The sequence below is a fragment of the Arachis hypogaea genome, chromosome 17, assembly GCF_003086295.3.
Source record: "Arachis hypogaea cultivar Tifrunner chromosome 17, arahy.Tifrunner.gnm2.J5K5, whole genome shotgun sequence".
In the NCBI taxonomy this organism is placed as follows: Eukaryota; Viridiplantae; Streptophyta; class Magnoliopsida; order Fabales; family Fabaceae; genus Arachis; species Arachis hypogaea.
Window position 1 is genome coordinate 503953 of NC_092052.1, and position 19545 is coordinate 523497.

General features: G+C 37.0%; 3 protein-coding genes and 2 pseudogenes across 3 annotated transcripts; 4 read left to right on the plus strand and 1 right to left on the minus strand.

The window, feature by feature from the left end:
• The first annotated feature begins 2268 nt into the window (after positions 1 to 2268).
• LOC112765507 (uncharacterized) lies at positions 2269 to 2793 on the plus strand. The gene has a single exon (XM_025811404.3). It carries the CDS (start codon positions 2269 to 2271, stop codon positions 2791 to 2793), a length of 525 nt encoding a protein of 174 aa, XP_025667189.2.
• A 239-nt stretch (positions 2794 to 3032) lies between these two features.
• Positions 3033 to 6323, plus strand: LOC112765506 (zinc transporter 5-like; annotated as a pseudogene).
• Positions 6324 to 7638: 1315 nt separating this feature from the next.
• LOC112764510 (anthocyanidin 3-O-glucosyltransferase 2) lies at positions 7639 to 9483 on the plus strand. The gene has a single exon (XM_025810157.3). The coding sequence runs from the start codon at positions 7906 to 7908 to the stop codon at positions 9352 to 9354; it is 1449 nt and encodes a 482-aa protein (XP_025665942.1). The 5' UTR covers positions 7639 to 7905; the 3' UTR covers positions 9355 to 9483.
• A 3841-nt stretch (positions 9484 to 13324) lies between these two features.
• LOC112765231 (uncharacterized) lies at positions 13325 to 15214 on the plus strand (annotated as a pseudogene).
• Positions 15215 to 15342: 128 nt separating this feature from the next.
• LOC112765232 (oxygen-dependent coproporphyrinogen-III oxidase, chloroplastic) lies at positions 15343 to 19263 on the minus strand. The gene is made up of 8 exons (XM_025811148.3): positions 18143 to 19263; positions 17997 to 18072; positions 17716 to 17810; positions 17051 to 17134; positions 16157 to 16244; positions 15920 to 16044; positions 15723 to 15821; positions 15343 to 15614 (listed from the first exon to the last, which is right to left on the minus strand). The coding sequence occupies exons 1-8, from the start codon at positions 18686 to 18688 to the stop codon at positions 15546 to 15548; spliced, it is 1182 nt and encodes a 393-aa protein (XP_025666933.1). The 5' UTR covers positions 18689 to 19263; the 3' UTR covers positions 15343 to 15545.
• Between the last annotated feature and the right edge of the window lie 282 nt (positions 19264 to 19545).

Sequence of the window (19545 nt, forward strand, 5' to 3'; positions counted from 1 at the left end):
AAGATCAATCTAACAATAATGCATGAAAATGATATTTGATTTGCTTGTGTTGAGAGTTATTTTTATGAAATTGTTGTTGAATTGATCTTAAATTTTTTGAAAAATTAGCCATCAAGGATATATTTGATGTAAATGGAAAACTTCTGGAACAAAATTGAAACAAAATAAAACTTAAGAGTATTTTTAAAATTTTTGTCAAACTTCAGAAACAAAAAATATACTTTATCCTTATTATTATTATTATTATTATTATTATTATTATTATTATATTATCACATATGTTAATAAATAGTTAAAAGAATAAATTAATGAGTGTGGTCATCTCTATTAATTTACGGATTATTATAATTTTCTTTCAATGAATTTTGAATAATAGTTTCTAGACATGCTTTGAAGATCTATTTGTGTGTTTTTTAAAACAAATAAACCTGTACAAATGTTATTTAGTTGAGTTGATCTACTGCATTTTACCCGTTGAATCCTCCATAGTTAAAATATTAGTTGACAATAGTAAGCTAGAAGTTTGTTTTTATAAAATTGACCACTACCAAATTATGGCATCGTGTGGATTAAAATTGAATTTTAACAAAAATAAAACAGAAACATGTAATTTACGAAAAAAAAAGTGCTAGTATGAGATTAAAAAAATTAAAAATATTATCTACCATCGTTAATTTCGAATGATCATGTAAACAAATAAAAAAATTTGTTGAAACTACACTATAGTCTACAATACAGTCTCTATGGGAAGATACTTGGGAGTTTCTTGTTGTAGAAGTTGATTCGGAGTGGAACTCAAACGGAATTAATTATGGCAATGGTTGAATTGAAGAGTCTAAGTCGCAGGCTAAGGATGACATGGCCCATTAAGATTCTCGAGCAATGAGCATGACGCTATCACGACTCATGATGTATTTGTTCGTGTAGAAAGGCTTTTACATATATTGATATTGCTACATGGCTATTTCAGTCATTTTCAATTATTAATTTTAATTATATATATTATATATATTTAAAATATCGATATACCGATGGACTTACAAATTTTCGGTTTGTATACATGGTGCTGCTTCCGCGATGGAACCATTCCCATCCATGACATGAGAATTGAGAAATCAGTAACACACAAATGACGCATGCATCCCCAATTCCCCACATATCTATAATACATGCATTCTTGGAAGAAGAAGAAGAATAATGGAAGAAAATCTCAATATTTCTACGTGCTCTTGCTTTTCTATTATAATCTAGAATCCTCATATAACAGTGACTATGTTAGAATATATCCTAATAACGCTCTTTATGATAGTAAATATATTAGAATTAATCTGTTGCTCCTAGTAACCTACCTTTTCAATCTATAAAATTACACAGTTGTGTTTTTTGTCATCATAATATAAAATACATCAATAATTACTCATCAAGTATAAATGTATAATATAAAATTTGGCCTGCGCCAAAATTTTCTATTAATTTGTTATTCGATGATCTTTACTCCAATATCCATAAAATAAATCTCCAATCAGCTCACTTTTTAAATCCACCAAATTACTAATATTAACTATGAATTAATTTTCATACACTATTAATATAAAAGAGTTTTACATAAATAATTAATTATATATTATCGTATTAACAAAAATAACTAATTAAAAAAAAACACAACTTAAAAAAATGATCTAAATCCATAAATAAAATTAGACAAGAGTATAATTTTTTTGCATTAAAATTAAACCCAACATAATATGAAAACAACATTTGTATTTTCTATTTTTTTTTAAAGTAGTTTCTCATCTAATCATTTTTAGCATATATTCTCTGACTTATCTTAACAAACTTTTCGTTCTCAGGTTAATGCTGCAATTTAACTTTAAAAGTGATGCGCTTCATAGGGCAGGGAGGAAGTGTTCATAAATAGAAATGTTGGGGAAATAAGTAACTTTGATTAGTCCACTAAAAACAAAAATAAAAGAAAGCATTGTGAATTTGTTAAAGTTAATAATACATGTTTGGTTTATTTTGGTTTTAATATAGTTATGTTATTTGGAATAGTTGTGAAAATGAATTACTAATTGATATTATTTGTTGGTGTGTGGGCCATGGGCACGTGGGCGTGGAGATGAAGGGCTAGGATGTTGCTTGTGATGCATTAGGTTGAAGAAGGAAGAAAGTTGAAAGTTGAAGGCACCATAAATAATCCACTGAGAGATTCACATTTTCCATTCGAACAAAAGTGAACAAAAGTCATATAGCTTCCATTCCATGACCATGAGCGACGCCAATGAGTGGCTCCAATTCTACCACCAACAAAACATCCCACCGCCACCTAATAATTCTCTCCTTCCACCTTCTGTTTCCGACGCAACAGCCGTCGCAACCACCTCCCCCCAACTTGGGGTCAACCCGGAGGCCCGAGTGTCCAAGCCCATCCGCCGACGCTCCCGGGCTTCCAGGCGAACCCCCACCACCTTGCTCAACACAGACACCACCAACTTCCGGGCCATGGTGCAACAGTTCACGGGAGCACCTTTTCCGGCAACTCCGTCAACGGCATCGGGTTTCCCGAACATGGGTTTGGCGTTTGGGTCCCGGTCGGTTCATGTGAACCCAAATGGGCTCATGTTAGCCCCTTCTGCCTCCAGCTTGCAGCAGCAGCAGTACATGCATATGTATGGTGGTAATAACAGCATCATGAGCAGCCAAGTTGGAGAGAGAGCTCCTCCGAATGTTAGTGGAGAGATGATGGGTCAGGGTGAGGGAGGGCGTTTCTTCCCAGCTACTTCTTCTTCTTAATTTGCAGTGAGCTCCGTCTCCATCTCCAGTAGGAACAGGGGTTGGAGGGGTTGCTGCTTTCTTCCCTCAGATAGTGACATAAAGCAGGCAATTAGGTGCTCTAACTTGGCGATTATTGTTGACCAACCCCTCTCCCTTGTTTATGTCTATTACTATTCATTATTATAATATTATAGGCATTAGGCACTAGGTTCATACACACGCAACCTTACTTACCTTCTTAATTCTTCACTTCTTCTTTCTTGTCTTTTCTTTTATTTTATTTTATATACACGCCTTTTTGGGAGTTTTTTTCCTCCTTAGAATCGGACAAATGATAGATACAGTATCTCCTTAGAATCCTTTGTTGCCGTGACATCCTCCTAGACTTTTCTTTATTTATTTATTTGTCTATCTTTTTTCTTTTCATGTAATCTGTCTGTTTCAATATAATTTTTTCTTTGTTCAAAGTTAAACTAGTATGCCTGCCTACCCAAGGTGTGAAATGAAATTGCTTGCAGGGGATTTGTAGACATGGATGCCACCGATTGTCAGAAATCTCCTTTACGTGAGTTGACTTGCTTCTTTCATATACAGTGTCTTCCTGTGCGTTATCTACAGCTAGAACTATAGGATGAGAATGTGAAGCAGCAGCCGCCATCGCTAGTAAGTAGTAACATACAAAATTAGCGCTAATGGGACCTCATACCTCGGGAATTAAGAAGCTTCTCTTTTCCTTGCAAGTCTTGGACCATTGAAGTGGTGTCCGATTTTAAGTCTTGGACCATTTAAATACCCCGAATGATGTTTAACAGTTAACGCTTAACACGAACAAAATTCAGAGTTTCTGTACTAAACATATGCACAAACAACATTTTCCATGTATATCAGCAGTCCACAAGCAAAACTATGTTAAAAAAAACCCAGCAAAATGGAACGCCGAAGCATGTTCCACAATTCAAGATAACACACAATATTACAGAAATCCCCATGGGCAGTTGTTATGCACATTCCGCCAAGATCCTAACTCCTTCCCTCAAGTACACCTTCTTTTTGTTTTCTTCCTGCCCATTACTCTCAGGATGCAGTGATGCAGTCTGCAAGTAAGGCTTTGACACACTACTTTCTTAAGGAAATTATCCTCCGCATCGATTTCCAACTGCACTATATATCCAGTATAAATCTTGAACCCATGTAGATCGCTATCCACAAAGTTAAAACCTTTATTAGGTTCAACACTTCCTTATAATCAAGAAACCCGCTTTAATTTTGCTTCTACAAACTATGCATAACGGAAAAAAAAAAGGAAATAACATGAAAAAACAGAATCACAAAGGTGTTAGTTCTCTGTTTTACTAGAAAAACTACCATCAGGTAACCATGTGGAGTGTGAACATAGCAATGTTAGGATAGACAGATGTTAGTTCCTTATTGTTATTGACGAGGGCTTTGAAGAAAGAGTTCAACAAAAGCAAGAATGGAAATCTAAAGTTTGATGTGTAAAAGTAGTAGTACTCTTGAAATGATATAAATGATATCGTAGAGTCTTGCGCAACCGTGAAGTGTGAACGAGAACGTGTTGCAACTATAACTTGACCGCTACAATAATTTTCAAATAATGTGGTCATAAAACCCAAATACCTGGGTTTATTTTGTCCTTGGCTTCCGCTGCATGTCGACATATTTCAACATCAAATGGACACTTAGTTTGTTGGCAATGGCATCATAACCGTAAATCTCCTATGTTGTAGCTACCTAGGTAGAAAATATATATATCTTTACTAAATAGCATACACATAATGAATTCACAATTGCAGAATTCTTCTGATCTAATTTTGTATATTCAGCAATCACAGTTAGTCAGGAGAATGATTAATGAACCTCTCTCTTTCTCACTCTCTTTCTCTCTATCTATATAGATATAGAAACCGTACACAATTCATCAACATCTATCTGGTTGAGCTGGAGAGTACTAACATACACCCCGCATCAGAATCCTCTCCTTTCCATTAAGTTGATCTTCAATTGATTCTATCTGTTGTTGAATCATCCAAAGATGAACAAAGGTTTTGGAAAGAATTGGTTGACAGTAGGTATATTATTATTTCTGTTGTCAATTCTGGTGGTTCCAAGCTCAGTTGTGGGGGAGTGCACATGCGAAGAGGAAGAGGAGAATGAAGGTGGTGAGGAAGCAGCATTGGCTCTGAAATATAAAATAGCAGCTTTGGGTACGATTCTGGTGGCAGGTGCAATCGGTGTAACCATTCCAACGCTGGGGAAGATCAAAAGGTTCTCTGCCTTGAGTCCAGAGAGGGATTTCTTCTTCTTGGTAAAGGCGTTCTCAGGAGGGGTAATATTGTCCACTGCTTTTATACACGTCTTGCCCGATGCTTTTGAGAAGCTAACATCTCCCTGCCTCAAGGAACATCCGTGGGCAGAGTTTCCTTTCACGGGATTCGTGGCCATGTTATCCGCAATTGCTACGCTCATGGTTGATAGAGGAGGGAGTAGATCACGTGCATCTTCATACACATGCAACTCATGGTCATTCTCATGGTTCCACTTCTTCCTCAGATTCCACACAACTCCTTCGTCATCGTATTATTTCTCAGGTAATCACGCACTTGTTTATTTTATCCCCAATTTTAATAAAGCAGAGTAATATGATTATTTTGATAAACTGAATGCAGGTGTTAGAGCTCGGAATTGTGGTTCATTCTGTGATAATCGGGATCTCCTTGGGAGCAAGTGAGAGTCCAAAGACCATAAGGCCTCTAATTGCTGCCTTAACTTTCCATCAATTCTTTGAAGGCATGGGCCTTGGTGGCTGCATCTCGCAGGTAGATATAGCTATTTTTATTTTTGTTTTTATTTTCACTAAATTTGTTTGTCCATAATATTCTCCTTGTTTATTTATTTATGCATATACGTTATGCTCAGGCAAAATTCAATAGAAGAGCAGTTGTAACAATGGCAGTGTTCTTTACATTGACAACACCAGTTGGAATAGCGATTGGGATAGGGATTAGCAAGGCATACAAGGAGAACAGCCCAAGAGCACTGATTGTGGAAGGGGTCATGAACGCAGCATCTTCCGGGATATTAATTTACATGTCTCTCGTGGACCTGCTCGCAGCAGATTTCATCAACTCAAGAGTCCAACAAAGTGGCCGGCTTCAGTTTGGAGCTTATACTTCTCTTCTACTTGGAGCTGCTTGCATGTCTATTCTAGCTAAATGGGCTTAAACACCTCCATTTTTTTGTTTTTGTGTAATGCCAACTGCATCCAATAGGAACAATTTCAAAAAATTAATACCACAAAATGCTTTCATTTAATTAGGATTACGGTAGTTTTGTTGTGGATTAATTGACAAGTCTTGTTCTTAGGTTACCCTGCTTGTATGTCTTAAAAGTTAAAACCCATACTCCCCAGTCCCCAGCCATATATCGCTTTCTTTCCCGTGTGTCACTGTTCCATTCCAATTCGTCTTTGTTGTTGGACTAAAAGGTAGTCTAGCTATAGCAATAAATTTACAATCATGTTAAATGTATATTCAAATCAACTATTAAAATTAATTATTAATATAAAATATATATTAAAATATAAATATATATTAAAAACAAATTAAATATTATTTATATATAAATTAATTTTAATAGTTAATTTTAATGTATAAATAATATATTTTAATAAATTTATGTCTCTTCTATTATATTATACAATTATATTAAATTTATATTAAAATTAATCACTAATATAAAATATATATTTATTAAATTTTTAAAAAAAAGTAGAATAAAAAAATAATATTATTGAATTCTAGCACCAGTTATACTAAAGCACCACTTTAAAAGCTGGACGAACTCATCGCCAAGAAAAGTAGACAGAAAAATATGGTTTATTGGATTCTTTGCTATTATTTGGACTCTGACCGGAAAGAAATGGCAGGCTCTTTCGAAATCAGACCTCAAGTGTAGTAGAAATTATCAACAGATTATTTATGTATCCGAAGAAATAGATTGGTGGTTGTTGATGGTCATGGCGAAGATGACTAGGGGTTGTGGTTTTTTTATTTTCTGATGTTGCTTTTAGCTACTTTTATTGCTCTATTCTGTTGTGTTGAGCTCTCTTTACTTCAAAAAAAAATATATTATACCAATAAATTATAATTTAAATGACATAATCTTTCTATACTCATTTAAAAATTTACGAATTCAAATCTCTTTATCTTTACCCACTAATTTTTTAAATATTCTATCTACTAACTAATGGCTTCTGCTTTGGTTAAGGGACTACATGAAACTGAAAGGATGGACTTATCCTTAAAGTGAAAAAAAATAAAAAAAACAGGTGAAAAAAAGAACAACACATAAAAGAAAAAATTTTGTGAAAAAAAATACCGTAGTTTTATAAAAAATAATATCCCGTTCTTTTCAAAAGAGGATATCATAACTTTATCATGTTAAATTTTTGAAAAAAAAGTAGAATAAAAATATAATATTATATATAAAATTGTTATTTTAAAGTTGTTATTACATGATACCAAAGTCATTTTATTTACATAAATATTATTAACTAACTTTATAAATATTCTATTTACTAATTATCGATCATTATTAATTTAATTTTCAATTACTAACGACTCTAATAATATTTTAATAATATTAAAATATAAAAATAAATTATATATATATAACTAAATTTGGTGTATACTAATACTATATTACGGTGAAAAGTGAATATTCCCGAGAATCTTGTAATAATGGATAAAATAAGCTAAGCCTTAATTAAGAAGTAACCGTGCAGAGATGATCCCGACAAGCAAATATGGGACCGGATATGAATGATGAGAGTGAAGCAATAGTTAAAAGTATCCACTAATATTATATACGGTTAGGATGGATGTTATCCTTTTGGTAGAAGGAACAAGGAACTGAGGAAGGGACAAGAAGCTCATGATACATGGTCCACAAAGGGACAAGCAGCCGGAGCAAGGCAGGTTCACACTCTAATTTCCACACACGTTGATTGACCGTTGAAAAACAAGGATCCTATATATAGAGATCTCACAACTCACATTATTTGCAGCTTGTTAAAATAATAATAATTAAGCCGATCGAGTGAGAGTGGTAATGATGAGCAACAAGAAAGCAGCACAAGTGGTGTTGGTGCCTTCTCCAGGCCAAGGTCATCTGCTCTCCACCCTCCAGTTCGCCAAGCTTCTGGTGAACCACGACCACCGTCTCACCGTCAATATCATGCTTTTCAAGTCCCCTGTTGACTCCAAAACCACATCTACAGCAACAAACTCCCTCCACTCTGAGTCCCACCGCATAAACGTCATTAACCTGCCCGACTACACTCCCAAGCCGCCATCATCAGACTCCGAGAGAGCCTCCTCCATGGACGCTCTCATCGATTTCATGAAGCCCCACGTCAGAGAAGCCGTCACCAAGCTCACTGGCTCCCCCTCCGCCCCACCACTGGCCGCTTTCGTCCTCGACATGTTCTTCACCTCAATGATTGAGATTGCCAAGGACTTCCGTGTGCCTGCCCTCGTGTTCTTTACCTCTGGAGCAACCTTCTTTGGCATGACCCTTCACATGCACACGCTCCGTGTCCGGGACAATCTGGTAGCCTATGAGTGGGAGGACTCCGACTCGGAGTTGACCATCCCTACTTTCGCAAACCCATTCCCGTGGAGAAATATGCCCACTTTCCTCACGCGAAAGCAATGGGACCCGATTTTCATGTCGTATGCCAGCGGCCTCAAAGAAGCTGATGGTTTTATCATAAACACCTTTGAGGAGCTCGAATCCTACGCCATTCACTCTTTCCATGATGCTGCTTTTCCTGTTTATCCGGTGGGTCCCCTACTCAACCTCAGCGGGGATGACGACCGTGCTTCGGAGACCATCATCAAGTGGCTCGACGACCAACCTACTTCCTCCGTAGTGTTTCTCTGCTTCGGGAGCAGAGGTTGGTTCCATCAGGAGCAGGTCAGGGAGATCGCGCGGGCTCTCGAGGACAGTGGAGCCCGCTTCCTCTGGTCCCTGCGCAAACCCCCACCTGAGGACTCTTTCATGGGCGCGCCATCTGATTACTCTCTCCCTGAGCTCACAGAGCTTCTGCCTCATGGGTTCCTGGACCGGACGGCAGAAGTGGGAAGAGTCATTGGATGGGCCCCTCAGGCCCAAATTCTGGCTCACAAAGCCACGGGTGGGTTTGTTTCTCATTGCGGCTGGAATTCTACGCTGGAGAGCATATATTATGGTGTGCCCATTGCGGCATGGCCGCTCTATGCGGAACAGCAATCCAATGCATTTCAGTTGGTGCGTGAGCTGAAGCTGGGTGTGGAAATTTCGTTGGAATTCAAGCATGAGTTGATGTTTGGGACTACCCGGGTGTTAAGTGCGGAGAAGATCGAGAAAGGAATAAGGAATTTGTTAACAGATGCGGAGGTGAGGAAAAGAATGAAGGAGATGAGTGAAAAGTCTAGGAGTACTATGAAAGAGGGTGGATGTTCATACTCTCATTTGGGGCGTTTGATTGATTATTTAATGGATAAAGTTAGTGTATGAATCAAAACTGCTCTTGTAAGTTGTAACCATCATATCCAGATGGAATTCACAATGCAATCATATGCCGTCTCAGCTCTTTCATTTTGTTATACACACCTCATTCTAAGTTAACAAAGCCATTTTGGTTTATTTTTCTTTGTTCTGCAAGAGTTATGTGCTGCAATCTTCACTCACTAATCCCTTTCCTTGTTATGAGCCTCTGTTTCATCAAGTTCTTTGCCTAGAAATGTACGTTAAATACAAGGTGATTTATATGCTGTCTAAAGGATATTACCATAAAAATTAGAGTAAATTATCGTTTTTGTCCTCAACATTTGGATAAATCTTAAAGTTGTTATTAACGTTTTGATCGTTCTAATTAAATCTCTAACATTTTAAAATTGACTCAATGTTTAGGGATCTGTTAATAGAATTGACAGCGAGATAAAATTGAGACGATTTTAAAACGTTAGAGACTTAAATAGGACGAAAATGTTGGGGACAAAAACAATACATAGAAATAAATTTTAATTTTATTATTTAATAATATTAATTTTTTATGGTATATAATATTCAATTTTTTTAATCACATCTAAGTAAATTATACTTAATCACATTACTTTCATTTTAAATAAATTTATTTTTTTTATAATTTTACACTTAAAGTTATAAGTTACTATAATAATATAAAAAAATTTATTTAGAATGAAAGTAACGTGATTAAGTGTAATTTACTTAAATATGATTAAAAAATAATTGAATATTATGTACAGTAAAAATTAATATTATTAAAGGATAAAACTAAAATTTATTTCTATGTATCGTTTTTGTCCTCAACATTTTCGTCCCATTTAAGTTCCTAACGTTTTAAAATCGTCTCAATTTCATCTCGCCTCAATTCTGTTAGGACCCCTAACGACAGGACAACATTGAGTCAATTTTGAAACATTAGGGACTTAAATAGGACAATTGAAACATTAGGGACAACTTTGGAACTTACCCCAAATATTGGAAACAAAAACGATACTTAACTCTAAAAATTATAATTATTTTTATATAAAGATAATTTTTTTTTAATTATTAGAGGATGAATTGTAAAGTTTGATTTTGATATGTTAAAAAATATTTTTTAAAAAATGTGGCTAAATAAATAAAATATATTTTTAACACAAAAATCTTCACAAGATATTTTTAGTATCTTCATTTAAGTAAAGGAAAAGTCTAGGGACCAACAGTTTTATTGAATTTTGGCCAGCATGTAACCAGCAGAAAAAGGTGAGACATTAGATGAAATCTCACACCAATCTCACACCATCAAATCATCATTGATGGCTAGTTAATGGCTAACAATCACAAAAATTACTGGCCCTAGCATTGCTCTTTAAGTAAATGCTTTCAAAAATATAAGAGTGAATCTTATCTTTTTTATCCTTACTTTTAGCCAATATAGGCAAAAAAATTATAGATACTAAAAAATTCTCCTAACTAATATATTGTATTTATATGTGCTGTATGTTATGTGTTCTATTTGTTTCTATTTTGGCTGCATTTTCTCGATTTTGTTGAGATTTGCATTTAGGCTTGGTTTTAGAATTTTTATTTTTTAAAAAATTATAGTATATATATTTAATAAATTAAAATAATTTTTTTTTAATAAATATAAGTAATAATAATTATATTTGATAAAATATTTTAAAATTAAAAAAGTATAAGAATAAATATAAATATAAGAATCAAATTTAATAATTAATTAATGTGTAAAATTATATTAGACATAAATCAAATCAATTTAACATTAATTATATTAAGTTTGACTAAGAGTTATTATATGATAGACACTTAAAAGTATATGACGAAACATAACCAATTTATAAGTTTATTTTTCAATATCTAATAAAAAAATTGTTTTGTTACTTAATATTATCATTACCATTATTGTTATTTAATATCAGATAGTTGTAGGTCATTAGTAAATTGAGGTGCACAAAGTTAGTTAGTGTGACCATAATTTTATATAGTTGTAGTGTAGCTATAAATAGATAGTTGTAAAGTTTGTATTCTTTGAACTCTTTATTAATGTAAGTTTTATTGTCTAATTTCTTCTCTCCTTCTTTAATAATATGTTGTTCTCCAATTTCACATGCATTTTTTTTACATGGTGCGATGAGCGTGGATAGAAAAACATGGAGATTGCAGGTTGAAAAATAGGTAACTTGTTCTCTAATTTACGATCATTTGGCGTGATTTGAGAAAGATTGAAGAGTCCAACTTCACGACCGAAACAATATCTCTGAGTAGTAAAGAGTTGGGGACATTGAAAATTGTGTTGGCTATTGCAGCAGTCAAGGATTGACATCTCAAACAAATTGATGTAAATACAACCTTCTTGCATGGAGAACTTGAAGAAGAAGTTTATATGCAGGTTCCCAGACTAAGAAGCTTCATTAAGGCAGGTTTGCAAGCTTGAGAAGTCCTTGTATGGACCGAAACAAGCAAGCCGACAATAAAACTATAAACTAAAATCTGTCTTATTTGAGATGAATTATATTCAATACAAATTAGATTATAGTTTATTTATCAAACAGACTTTTCTGACATTTATAGTAATTCTTGTGTATGTGGATGATTTGGTATTGGCGGGTGATGATTTAAATGAAATTGAATCGGTCAAAAGAATTCATGACAGATTCAAAATAAAAGACAAAAAAATTTTGAAATATTTTCTTGATTTGTTTGTTCGAAACTGGATTTAAAGATTGTAAACTTGTCCAGACTCCCATTAACTGGATTGTGCTAAGTTAGGTGCAGATCTACTTCTGCATATTATTTCTAGGTATTGGATTGTGTTGGATTGGGTGCAGATCAACTTCTGCATATTATTTCTACTTAGGATCTTTTTTGGATTGTTCTTAATATTATCATTGTCACTGCTGTTATTTAATATCATAATGTAACATTTTTAGTATCAAAATAATACCGTTAAATAATAGTATGCTTGATGATAACGATTCTAGACATTACATCCGTATACTACATACCCACACAACATACACACATTGCATGAGTACTCATTATAGATTCTTAAATAACATCCAGCTTTAGCTAAAACTTAAACCCCGCTATAATTTGCAAGAGACATATAGATATACCATCTGTACTAGGCCTTTGCTACGTGGTCTCAATTAAGTTTATATGCGAACAAAGAAAACTCTGCTTTTAAGTTTTTGGTTTTTGGACATAATGAAGGAAATCTAATTGAAGGCTATGTTTTTCTTGGGCTATGAGGAGCCCAACAGAAACACAGCCTCAAGAGGCCCGTTTTCTTTGAACTAATATGTGTCTTTGTAGTTCCAAAGTGTGCTTTCTAGTTGAGCCCGTATTGAATGACCGCCTGTGTCCTTAAAATAAACAAATACCAGACCAAAAAAGAAAAGAAAAAAAAAAGTAGAGAGGCTGCAAGTGGAGTTTAAAAATCCGGTGAAGTGCATGAGTTTGGTTCTGATTCAGATGGGCAGTCATTGTCATGGAATCAGTTGTAATTTGTAAAGTGCATCCGACGTAGAAGCAAGCAAGTATATAAGGGAGAATCCATGCACTGACCCCATTGGCACCACACTAAGCAGAGAAAATAATACCATTGTTCAACTCATAAACTATTGGAGATTTGGAGTACAAGTTGAAGTGAACTATTTAATTTAATGTATAAAGATGAAGTAAATATAATCGATTTGGAAATTAGAAAAAGCGAGTCAAAATGAATGAATAAATTATGGCGGTAATAATAATATAAATGAAATAGGAATTAAGAAGAAATGGCGGGTATTTAGAATCCCAAAGCAAAAGGAAAGGGGGATGGAATTTGGAATAAAGAAAAGATGGGTGAAGCGGTGAAGATAGCAATTAGGGAGGCGCTGAGATTCCCATCCCAAAGTGAGTCAGATAGCCACACCCTAAGCATTAATAATGTGAGAGCAGAATAGTATTTGCCAGAATGGAGAACGAGATGCAACAGCTGCTTAGCATGGGCTTCCCCAACGAGCTAGCCGCCCAAGCCTTGGCTGCCACCGGTGGCAGATCCACCGTCAAAGCCACCGAATGGATCCTAACTCACAAATCGAACCCTTCAGCTTCCCCACCGCCGGCGCCCACGCAACCTAAGATCGAACGGTTTTTCCACTCGCACTCGAAGCAAGAAGGGCAAGCAATTGATGTTGAGCAACAGCAACACGACGAGGCATCCCCACTCTCAAAACGCCAAAGAACACTACCCTCCTCAAATCCCAATCCTAATCCTAATCCTAATCCTCAATCTTCCTTCTTCTTCAACCCTCTTCGCCCTTCCAAGAAGAACGCCCACGAGCCCCTATACGAGCGCCTCCGCCCCAGAACCCTCGACGACGTCCTTGGTCAGGACCATCTCCTCTCCCCCACTTCCCTCCTTCGCTCCGCCATCCACCGCAACCGTCTCCCTTCCATCCTCCTCTGGGGTCCCCCCGGCACCGGCAAGACCACCATCGCCAGAGCAATCGTCAACTCCTTTCCCCATCAACAATGCCCTTGTTATCGCTTTGTCTCCTTATCCGCTGTCACCAGCGGCGTCAAAGATGTCCGGGACGCCGTGGACGAGGCCAGAAAGCTGAGAGTGAAGAGCAACCAGAGAACCGTTCTGTTCGTGGATGAGGTTCACAGATTTAACAAATCCCAGCAGGACTCTTTCTTGCCCGTCATTGAAGATGGCAGCATTGTCTTCGTGGGAGCCACCACCGAGAACCCTTCGTTCCACTTGATCACCCCTCTCTTGTCTCGCTGCAGGGTCCTTACCCTTAACCCTCTCAAGCCCCACCATGTTGCCTTGCTTCTCAGAAAGGCTGTCAATGACTCCGACAAAGGGTTGACTCACAGCGCTGGTTGTCAGGTTGATGTGAGCCAGGATGTTCTGGATTTCATAGGAAACAACTGTGATGGGGATGCTCGTGTCGCCCTGAATGCTCTCGAGATAGCTGCTGTTACTGCTGCTGCAAGGCTCCAACAACCTGCTAACCAATCCAAAGAGGAGCAACAGAAGGCTGCTGCTGCTGTTGCTGTTGCTGTTACACTCGATGACGCAAAGGAGGCACTTCAGTGCAAGCATCTTGCTTATGATAAAGCTGGGGAAGAGCACTATAATCTGATCAGCGCACTCCACAAATCCATGAGGGGGAGTGATGCCAATGCAGGGATTTATTGGTTGGCAAGAATGTTGGAAGGAGGGGAAGAGCCTCTCTACATTGCGCGCAGGCTCATAAGGTTTGCAAGTGAGGATGTTGGTTTGGCTGATCCCTCAGCTCTCAATCAGGCTGTTTCTTGCTATCAGGCCTGCCACTTCCTGGGAATGCCAGAATGCAATGTCATTCTTGCGCAGTGTGTCGCCTACTTGGCATTGGCTCCTAAATCTGTCTCTGTTTACAAAGCAATAGGTGCTGCTCAGAAGGTGGTGAGGGAATCTGTTGGGCAGAATGAAGGGGTGCCCCTTCATCTCAGGAATGCTCCGACCAAACTAATGAAGGACATTGGATATGGCAAGGGATACATATACCCTCCAGACAACCCTTCAGCAACACAGAGCTATTTGCCGCCCTCACTCGCAGGCTACAAGTTCCTTGATTGGCCTACCAGGACTGCTTCTCCTGATGAAGCAAATCCTCCATCCACATCTGGGTCTGGCAGTATATAGTGTTCGAGGGACTCTCTTCTTTTTGGTATATAAATGTGCTACCCACTTTTTTGTTTATTGGCATTACTAAGAAACATGTCAACGGCAGCAATGCCAAATTAGAATGTGCATCTACTTGCTCGGGACCTATATACAAAATCCTCATTTTAATGAACCGAGTTTATTTCATTTTCTGTCTCATCACTAGATTAATCAAGTTTAAGTTTTGCTCAAATGAAGAGGCAGTCTTTGCATTATTATAACATTGTTAAGCATATTTTGGATAGGTAAAGGATAATGGTTGGTACTGCTACAGATAGAGTTTAGATATTTCATATTTGTAATTTTCTCCATTTCACCCTCTACAAAAAATGAAACTAGCAAAACGTTTAATTTGAATTCAGTGTACAAGCTAGAATTGTATTCGTTGTAACAAGAACTTGATATACACCGAAAGAAGAAACAAGCTCTCTGGTTAATAAACAACGAAGCAAATTAGGGGCATTGCTAAGTCCATAAATTACACCCACTCCTTGGGGTTGATGCAGGCATCCAAGAGTTTCCATTCTTCACTTCCCTCCTCTGGTTTCTGAGCACAAAAAGATAACACCATTTCAGTATCGATTTCATAGATAGAAAATTAAGAGATACAAAATATCCAGTGTATTTAAAATAAGAAAAGAATCTACAATCTTACATGATCATATTCCCATCGAGCAGTCAGTGGGAGAGATACAAGAATACTCTCTATTCTGCCTCCTGTTTTAAGCCCAAATGTGGTACCCCTATCGTATACCTGTTGCCATAATTTTGATTAATCGAATGTCACCTTGAATTGAGAAAGAATAGAGCCTTGTGTGTGTGTATTAGAAAGATTGAACTTTAATACTATACCAAATTGAATTCAACGTATCGTCCCCTTCTCAATTGTTGCCATGCTTTCTGCTGCTCCGTAAAGGGCAAATCCTTCCTTCTCTCTATGATAGGAATATATGCAGGAATAACAGAGTTTGCACATTCTGCAAGAAAAACCATAGTTTAAACAAGCATGAAACAGGAAGGGAAAAAAAATGAATGAAATGTCTTTCTAGTTAGAAGCATCCATTTATACATGCAAATGCAAGCAATTACCGGTCGCGAAGGAAAGAAGCATCTCCTGATCGTAGTCATTCAGATCATCAAAAAATATTCCTCCCAGTCCTCGCCTTTCACCTCGATGCTGAATGTAGAAATAAGAGGCAAAATAAGGAAAAAAATCAACAGAATATGTCATGCACTTAAAAGTTCAATTATGCCCACACACACTGAATCAACTCTATCATGCACTTAAAGTTCAATTATAGACACACCTTGAATCTACTCTAACCCCCAAAACTTGACAGAACACTTACAGGAGCGATCTAGTTACATATTATACAGGCTCCCTTGTTATGCTGAAAATGGAACCACAATGCATGATGAGTAATAGACTATAAGAAGGTAAATACAGTGGAGTTTTTCAATCCCAATATTGTCAATGAGATCCGACCTGTGTATTTGCATTTTGAGTTTCTAAACCAAATCAATCGTGAATAGATATATCAAGTTTTTGTTCCTCATATATATATTCCTGTGTTATTATACTTATTCTCCCTTCACACACTAGTATATAAACTCTCCTTAATATAACCACATCAGCTCGATGTACTTTTTCATGCAATAGTACCATCTCTTGCTACCACTTGAATCTACTCTTCTTCCCATTCCCTTGTCTGATTCTCACCAACAGTTATCGGTATTCACTATTTACTACCATTTCGTTCCCCATTTTGTATTATCCACACACAAAGTTAATCAAAATTAATGATGATGATTGATGGACAGACAAAAGGATTTCAAGTATACTCTTTTATTATAGGTTATTGAAATGAACAACTGAATAAGTAGTACATACTTTTAATATGTTTGTTTATTTTCTGTTTGTCAAATAGAACCTAAGACTACAACTAAACCAATACTTATTTCAAAATGAATTAAGAGTCATACCTTGATATAGAAGTAGTCGTCACACCATTTCTTGAAGCGGGGGTAAAAATCAGGATTGAACTTGTCACAGGCCTTTTTTTGAGTCTGTAATTTCAGCACGATAGAAGTAAATAAGTTGCTCTTGTTTCAACAAGAATAAGCTCACACTTTTTTCTTTTAATCTTCTTTGAGTGGGGGAGAGGGGAATATACCGTAGCAAATGAGCCTAATGCTCAAGTGCAAGTTTCCAAAAGGGCAAAAAAAATCCTCTCATAAGAATTTTAAGTAAGCATCAAACGGATGGATTTCTCTTTCCTTGTCAGGGTTTGTTGTAAATAAAATAGAATTATGTAAATTGATCTGATTGCAGAATTCTCAAGCATTTGCATGCAGAAACCCTCAATAGTAGCAGCAAAAGAAACTAGTACCACTAAAGAAGGCTGTTTTAGATGCCTTATTTACGAAAAAAAAAACTAGCTATAGGAATCAGATTCAGGTAAACCCATCCAACACTTCAAATCTATCTATAAAAAAAAACATAAGAAGCAATACATGAATGTGAAGTGCCATTTTAAAACAGCAGAACTATGGTTCATTAGTGTTTTACTTGACTTATTTTCTCCCTAAAATTCTAAATCTAAATCACAAAAATGTCATGAACTAATATTTTTGCATTGAGAATATACCGAATGGAAGTGTTTAACATCCTCCTCGAAAATGTAAGCAGGAGTCAAGTCAGTCCCCCCGCCAAACCACCACTGCCTAGGTGCTCCGGGAGCATCTGTAGAATTCAACAGGGTTACACAGTCAGTGGCAGCAAATTTATGCAGATACTTATTTGCAAGACAATTACCTTAGAAATTGGCATATGTAAGATTTTGAGCTATATGACAACACTAGTAATAATGGCATGAGAAACAGCTCCGAAATAAGAATGCAAAATCATAATCTGCAAGGGCGCCATTACCTTTAGGAGCCTCAGTTTCAAAATAGCGATAATTGAAATGCAAGGTTGGGGCAAATGGGTTCTTCGGATGCAAAACCTGAACAAAGGTTGATGTCATTGCCCATTCCATCTGAAATCGAAAAGAATTGAATGGGGGAAACACTTACGGAGCTGATTCCAGCGGCGAAGAAAGGGATAGGACCAGGCTTCTGGTCAGGAGAAGCGGCAGCTTTTGCAGCGCGGTAAGCTTCTGGCGGCATGACGCCGTAAACAACGGAGACATTAACTCCAGCCTTCTCCCAAACGGCGCCGTCCTGGAGAACCCTGCTGATGCCGCCACCGCCGCCGGGCCTGGACCAAACGTCCTCTTTGAAGTTGGCCCCGCCGTCGGCGGCCTCAAGGGCGGTGCAGACGGTGTCCTGAGCTTCTCTAATCATCTTCTCGAAGCGGGCCCTTACAGAAGAGGAGGAGGAAGAAGAATGGGCCTGATCGTCGGATTCTCTGAGAAAGGTGTCTGGGCGGTGGGCTTCTGGCGTCTCTTTCTCGATGGAGACGGCAGCTCTGACTGGTGGTCTGCTCCGGAGATGGAGCATTTTGGGGTTCCACGTGGGCTTAGCGAGGAATATTCCAGATGGAGAAGAGTATGTAGTAGTGAAGGGGAGTGCGGTTAGAGAGTAAGAAGGAGCTGACGTAATTGGTGCAGAATGAGCCATTGCTGTGAGTCAGATCGGATGAATAATGATAAGGTGATCCCCTTTTCTGCTTCTTTATCGTCTAATCTATTTTCCTTCCCTTTTAATACAACACAGTATTATATATACTCTCGCTCATAGGGGGTCTTGTGGCACTTCGTTTCTACATTCCAGCAGCGTTTAATACCGTTAGAGCCGGAAACAACAATGGTTTCAACCATTCAACTACTCTCAAGAGTCAATGCCATCAAAATTAATAATTTTAATTTAGGTTTTGCAAATAAAATGTTAAAATATTATCACTTAACATGGACACGATCAATGAACAAGCTAGAATCTTAATACAAGCCTAACTTAGCAAGAATGTCTTGCTCGAGCCAATCAAGGGGCTTGTGTGCTGAGATCAGCTGGGAGTAGAGTTAGTTTTCTGCCATTAATCAACCTATTTAGAAGTGAGCTAACATCTCAATATTTATTTAACACTTGTTTTCTCTTCTCTCCCTCACGGCCGATACACCGGACCACCCGTTTCAGTTAAATCCCCCCTGCATGGATTACATTCCTACCACCCTCGCCCACATTCGCAGTCTGACTATGATTTAATTGTTGTGTTTCTTAGTTATAAAGCAATTATCAGTTTTTTTTCCGCATTGGCAGCTTTGTTGCTTTATTGATTTATCTTTTCTTATTCTCTTTTTTCCTTTTGTCTACTAAATCACAAAATTGACCATTTTTAGTCCTAGCCAATTTGTTTTGCTAAGTGATAATATTTGCAGGTTAAATGCTGATACACAAAAAAGCTATATGAACAACTATTGTTATACAATCAAGGTATATAAAGTGTTTTTCAACGAGTTATAACTTAAATAACATTATCT

Excerpts from the sequence above, each read along its gene's own strand:
- LOC112765507 (XM_025811404.3), top strand. The coding sequence starts at position 2,269 with ATGAGCGACGCCAATGAGTGGCTCCAATTCTACCACCAACAAAACATC.
- LOC112764510 (XM_025810157.3), top strand. The coding sequence starts at position 7,906 with ATGATGAGCAACAAGAAAGCAGCACAAGTGGTGTTGGTGCCTTCTCCA.
- LOC112765232 (XM_025811148.3), bottom strand. The coding sequence starts at position 18,688 with ATGGCTCATTCTGCACCAATTACGTCAGCTCCTTCTTACTCTCTAACC. Across the intron at positions 16,245-17,050 it reads ACGACTACTTCTATATCAAG|CATCGAGGTGAAAGGCGAGG; the intron begins GTATGACTCTTA and ends TTCTACATTCAG. Across the intron at positions 15,615-15,722 it reads CTCGATGGGAATATGATCAT|AAACCAGAGGAGGGAAGTGA; the intron begins GTAAGATTGTAG and ends TTTTGTGCTCAG.